At 38.4% G+C, this 6,014-nt stretch overlaps 2 protein-coding genes across 2 annotated transcripts; one reads left to right on the forward strand and one right to left on the reverse strand.

Moving 5' to 3' along the window:
* The first annotated feature begins 190 nt into the window (after positions 1 to 190).
* LOC120089803 (putative pentatricopeptide repeat-containing protein At1g17630) lies at positions 191 to 2,627 on the forward strand. Its single transcript, XM_039047207.1, has one exon. The coding sequence runs from the start codon at positions 441 to 443 to the stop codon at positions 2,547 to 2,549; it is 2,109 nt and encodes a 702-aa protein (XP_038903135.1). The 5' UTR covers positions 191 to 440; the 3' UTR covers positions 2,550 to 2,627.
* Positions 2,628 to 2,879: 252 nt separating this feature from the next.
* On the reverse strand, positions 2,880 to 6,014 carry LOC120089812 (mediator of RNA polymerase II transcription subunit 9). Its single transcript, XM_039047217.1, has 6 exons — positions 5,286 to 6,014; positions 5,129 to 5,191; positions 4,959 to 5,039; positions 4,466 to 4,524; positions 4,078 to 4,160; positions 2,880 to 3,265 (listed from the first exon to the last, which is right to left on the reverse strand). Exons 1-5 carry the CDS (start codon positions 5,826 to 5,828, stop codon positions 4,103 to 4,105), a joined length of 804 nt encoding a protein of 267 aa, XP_038903145.1. The 5' UTR covers positions 5,829 to 6,014; the 3' UTR covers positions 2,880 to 3,265; positions 4,078 to 4,102.

The following is a 6,014-nucleotide window of genomic DNA, read 5'->3' on the forward strand; positions in this document are numbered from 1 at the left end:
ATTAATATATATGTAATTTGGGTTGGATTGGGTCAACTCGAATTTTTATTTAGCCAACTCGAAACTAAACTCAACCTAACAAAAATCGAAAAAGTTCAACTTAACCCAATCCAAGAACAAAACTAATCCAACCCAACTCGATCCTTATAGTTTGAGTTGGATAGTCCAAGTTTTTTGGGTTATCCGGTTCATCCCTAGTCACCCATATAAGAAAATATTTTTTTATTTATAAAAAAAAAAAAATTAAAAAAAAACACCAAAAAATTGTGCGTTCATCCGACTTGTCGTTTCGTCTTTTCTCTGTACAAAATTTTACGAATGCGGACAGGTCTAATGTCGTCTCAAGTTCCCCATTGCGAACTGAGGGTGTATCATAAATTCGCGCCAATGTGTAAAATTTGTTTAAAACCCTAAACCCTCGAAATCTGCATCTTCGATTCATGCTCTATACTTGTTCTTCTCAGCGATTCAAATCAGTTTCGTTTTGTTTTCCCCGATTATCAATCAATTTCCACTCCCAATCTTCCGCAATCACGTATGACGACGACCTTCTCGATTTCTTCGATCATCTTCTTCGGCAATGCAATGGGATTCAACATAGCAAACAAGTTCATTCCGCCACCGTTGTCACCGGCGTCTATTCTTCAGCGTTCGTCGTCGCTCGGCTTGTGTCCATCTATGGCCGTTATGGGCTTGTTTCTGATGCCCGTAAAGTGTTTGATTCTGCGCCATTTGAACGTTTGTCGAACATGCTGTTATGGAATTCGATTATAAGAGCAAATGTAAATCATGGGTATTGTAGAGAAGCGCTTCAACTTTATGCGAAAATGAGAAATTATGGGGTTCGGGGGGATGCGTTTACTTTTCCTCTGGTTTTGAGGGCTTCTTCCAATTTGGGTAGTTTCAACTTGTGCAAGAATCTACATTGTCATGTTGTGCAATTTGGGTTACAAAATCATTTGCATGTTGTGAATGAATTGTTAGGGATGTATGCGAAGCTTGAACGAATGGATGATGCCCGCAAAGTGTTTGATAAAATGCGCATCAAAAGTGTAGTTTCTTGGAACACTATGGTTTCTGGTTATGCCTATAATTATGATGTTAATGGTACTTCTAGGATGTTCCATCAAATGGAGTTGGAAGGGGTTGAGCCGAACCATGTAACTTGGACTTCGTTACTGTCGAGCCATGCCCGGTGCGGTCTTCTTGAAGAAACTATGGTGTTGTTTAGCAAGTTAAGGATGAAAGGTGTTGGTGCCACTGCTGAAATGCTTGCTGTGGTGTTATCTGTTTGTGCTGATTTAGCTACATTGAACAAGGGTCAGATGATTCATGGATATATGGTGAAGGGAGGTTTCTATGATTACTTGTTTGCTAAGAATGCGCTTATAACTCTATATGGAAAAGGAGGAGACTTGGTAGATGCAGAAAAGCTATTTCATGAGATGAAAGTGAAAAATCTTGTGAGTTGGAATGCTCTTATATCCTCCTATGCTGAATCTGGATTATATGACAAAGCTTTTGAATTGTTTTCTCGGCTGGAGGAAATGGAAGTCTATCCAGAGATGAAACCAAATGTTATAACTTGGAGTGCAGTCATTTGTGGATTTGCTTCCAAGGGACTAGGAGAAGAATCTTTGGAAGTTTTTCGTAAAATGCAGCTTGCAAATGTAAAGGCAAACTCAGTGACGATAGCTAGTGTTTTATCGATTTGTGCTACGCTAGCTGCTCTAAATCTTGGTAGGGAAATGCATGGTCATGTCATTAGAGCTCGGATGGATGATAACATATTGGTAGGAAATGGATTGATTAACATGTATACAAAATGTGGAAGTTTCAAGCCAGGCTGTATGGTGTTTGAAAAACTTGAAAATCGAGATTCAATATCATGGAATTCAATGATTGCAGGATATGGAATGCATGGACTTGGTAACAATGCTCTTGCAACTTTCAATCAGATGATCAAATCTGGGTTTAGACCAAATGATGTTACCTTTATTTCTGCTCTGACTGCTTGTAGTCACGCCGGTCTTGTTGCCGAAGGTCGTTGGCTTTTTTATCAGATGCTACAGAACTTCAAGATCGAACCTCAGATGGAGCACTATGCATGCATGGTCGATCTTCTCGGTCGTGCTGGGCTTGTGGAAGAAGCAAGTAATATCGTCAAGGGCATGCCAATTGAACCCAATGCTTATATCTGGAGTGCTCTTCTCAACTCTTGCAGAATGCACAAAGATACAGATGTTGCAGAAGAAACTGCATCTCAAATTTTCATTCTGAACTCCGAGATAACTGGAAGTCATATGTTGCTCTCGAATATTTTTGCTGCAAGCTGTAGATGGGAGGATTCTGCAAGGGTGAGGATCTCAGCAAGAATGAAGGGCTTAAAGAAAGTTCCTGGATGCAGTTGGATAGAGGTGAAGAAGAGGGTTTATACGTTCAAAGCAGGACACTCGATACCAGAAGGTTTAGAGAAAGTTGATGAAATTCTTCAAGATTTGGCTCTTCAGATAGAAAATCATGATTTTGATGATAGTGTTATTGAATAATGTTCAAGAACAACATAAATGAAATTTTATACCAAAATACTCTCTCCATATGTGTGAAGCCCTTCATTTTGTGGTTTATCCCTGGCTTGATGTGAAGATCAGAGAAATAGTAGGGGGAAAGACATGGTGTTACTGATTGATACAGCAGAAAATGGTGAGATCATTTTTTTAATCTACTTGGAGCAATTACCAGTTTAGTTAATTAGGGCTGGGAAAATTATCTGAATTTTGGATTGATTCGTTCCTACACTCTAAAGCTCTATTTTCACTCTTGGGATTTTGGAAAATGTTTGAAATTATTCTATCGTTTCAAAATATAGACAAAAGATATCACCAAAATCCACATAATTAAATATATTAATAAAATTGGCACACTTCAGGCTGCATTTAGCTAATGAGACAACAATGGAGCACCAATCAGGTAATCACTCCCAATTTTACATTTTAAAGAATGGAAAACTGGAGAAAGCATCTACTGACCATTAATTTTAGCTGTTAAGTGTTAAACTGTGGGAATAACTGTACAAGATAAATTAGTGGTAACTGAATTTCCAGCCCCGTAGCATTGAAAAGAACAGAAAGGATTCATTCAACATCATCATGTTAGGATATGCAGGAGCCAGATTAGATATAAAAAGCCCCTCCATGGAATTGCAAGAATCAGTGAAAAGCTCTTTTGGCATCCCTTCAAAACGGGTAAATGATGCTAGCCAGGCCTGAAATGATGTATAGAATAGATAAGTCAATAGAACAAGTTCGTGGGAAGGCACCGAAAAAATACATGTGAATAGGCGAGTTTCAATTCAAATGATTAGAAGCACACGTGGTGTTTAATTGATTGGAGATTTTCAAAACCAGAGGTCAACTCCAACCATATACAAGCGTTTGATTTATCAGGGAAATCTCGCTCAAAAATGCATTTTTATTCCTTTTTCTCGCATCCCAAAATCTGTTGACGATGAGAGAACTATATGTAGCGGTTAAAAATAAAGCCAAAGAAATCTAAGGGCAATAGATAATCGATCAATACAGAGAATCTTGAATGATTAATAGTATTAGTAGGTAACTGTGAACTCTTTTAGAGAAGAAACACTTGCACTGAAAGGGAATAAGGGAGGAAAAGCGGCAGGCAACTCTAACCCTCAACTCAGTGCTAAGGTGATTCTAAAACAGAGGACCCCCATTTCCAACAGAACATAAGAATGTATAGGGCAGAATCAACATACTGTAAACCATATGCTCTTTCATGCAATCATGGGAAGATAACAAAACAACATATAATGTTGCGAATGCACAAAATCTGGTCTTTGTATTGCTCAACAGAAATTTCGGACAATCATCTAAGTTTTGGTGTATGGATTTCTTAGCTGAAAACCACTTTTCAAATCCAGCCCCAGAACTTAACCATTTAGCAAAATGATAACAATGAAAAAGAACAAAGAAAGCCAAGAAGAAGTTTTGACCTTTGAGACAAACACAAAAGAAATAGACAACATATTTTAAAGTAAATATAAGTTGAAAATATTACCTAATGCAGAATGGGAGAAAAGTGGCTAAGGATCACCCTTGACAAGCTCTTCAACAGAGTTCTTATATTTTCCAATTAGTTCCCTATTTGAATAGAGATTCATTAAGGGTAATTGTTTTAAATGGTAAAACTGCTAAAAATATTTTCAAGTATAGCAAAATGTCACTGTCTATCAGTGATAGACTGTAGTAGACATCTATCACTGACCCAAATAGATGTTTATTGCGGTCTATCGTGGTCTATCACTGATACATAGTGAAATTTTGCTATATTTGTAAATAAGTTGACTCATTTTCCTTTATTTGGAAACAACCCATTCATTAATTTGTATATTGATGAATGAGACAATTTAATGAAAACCAGAGGCAGAAAATGGTAATCACCATACCTTCGATGATTTAACAACTGCTCATGTTCTTCCAGCTTTTTCTTCTGTCCCTCTACTGTCTGCAACCCAAAAACATAATATCCTTATTTTTTTTTTTAACAAGAAAACATGTCGTTCACTACAAACCAACAGAACAAAAGTTGCAAGGAAATAGAACATTTCTTGGAGCCCTAGTGAGCCTCAGCCTACACAAAAGCAGTTCATAGGTTTAATGGTGTGCACTTGACACTGTAAAGAGTTAACGGGTTAGAAATTAGATCCGACTTCATCTCTTTCGGTGTAAGAATAGTACTACGTTCTACTAAAATCTTTTGTCTCAGAAACCATCATCACCAACATTTAGACGCTAATAAAGAAAAAGTTTAACAAATGAACATATAGTTCAATATATTTGGTACATCCCATTTGCAAGGATGGATTGGTTATGTCAAACATGTGAAGAACACAAAATAACCTGTGCATACAGGAAAAAGAAAACAGAGTTCCGATATACCATAGCCTTCGAGCTGAGTGATCCAGATATCGAGTTCAACAGTTGTTGGCACTTCTCAAAGTGGTTATTCAGATCATTGACCTTCCAAACGTTACAAGAACAAATCATTAGAGCAAACAAGAGTATAATTAATCTTAAGGAACAACTTGAAAAACAATAAAAATTGATACCAATGCATCAGATTGCTGATCTCTAGTTCCATTCTCGATAGCATCCGCTAATTTCTCCACAAGCTACAACACACAAAACATCGAAGAATGTCAACAAACAGAAAATACAGTACCACAGAAAAAAACTCAAAATGTTGAAGGGTTTTGAACGCATTACATGAAGTAGATGAAAATGGGAAGCCAGAGACTGGTGCTGATGATATTGCTGCTGTTGCTGTTGCTGTTGCTGCTGCTGCTGCTGCTGTTGCTGTTGCTGTTGCTGTTGCTGTTGCTGTTGCTGTTGCTGTTGCTGTTGCTGCTGTTGCTGCTGCTGCTGAAGAAGCCGCTGCTGCTGTTGTTGTTGAAAATGATATTGCTGTTGTTGTTGTTGTTGCTGCTGCTGCTGGGGGAAATGTTGGGGTTGCAATTGCTGTTGAAATTGGGGGGAGGGTTGTTGTTGGGGCTGGATTTGGGGGGAGGGTTGTTGCTGTTGAAATTGAGGGGAGGGCTGTTGCTGCTGGAATTGCTGTTGGGGTTGAATTTGGGGCTGAAATTGCTGTTGTTGGTGATGAAAGGATTGTTGCTGCTGCTGGGGCTGCTGTTGTTGTTGTTGAAGGGAAAATTGTTGGAAGAGGGATTCTTGATTGGAAAGGTTAGAGGAGTTAGTGAGATTAGGGATGTTGGGTATCATACTCCAGTTTCCTCCTCCAGAGAAATCCATATCGCTGCTTTGCTTTCTTCTTCGTATTTGGGAATTTTGGAAATTAGGGTTTGCGATTGTTTGGGATTTGGGAATTTTGTGAAGCTTCGGTGAGTTCTTGACGGACGAGGATCGCTCAATCGGAATTTACAAACAGACGAATGGTCGAGTTCTATTTGAAACCAAAATGTCCTCCACGCCCTCCTC

Source organism: Benincasa hispida, chromosome 1 (assembly GCF_009727055.1).
Source record: "Benincasa hispida cultivar B227 chromosome 1, ASM972705v1, whole genome shotgun sequence".
Lineage (NCBI taxonomy): Eukaryota > Viridiplantae > Streptophyta > Magnoliopsida > Cucurbitales > Cucurbitaceae > Benincasa > Benincasa hispida.

Excerpts from the sequence above, each read along its gene's own strand:
- LOC120089803 (XM_039047207.1), top strand. The coding sequence starts at position 441 with ATGCTCTATACTTGTTCTTCTCAGCGATTCAAATCAGTTTCGTTTTGT.
- LOC120089812 (XM_039047217.1), bottom strand. The coding sequence starts at position 5,828 with ATGGATTTCTCTGGAGGAGGAAACTGGAGTATGATACCCAACATCCCT. Across the intron at positions 4,525-4,958 it reads CACTCAGCTCGAAGGCTATG|ACAGTAGAGGGACAGAAGAA; the intron begins GTATATCGGAAC and ends TTTGGGTTGCAG. Across the intron at positions 4,161-4,465 it reads CAGTTGTTAAATCATCGAAG|GGAACTAATTGGAAAATATA; the intron begins GTATGGTGATTA and ends CTATTCAAATAG.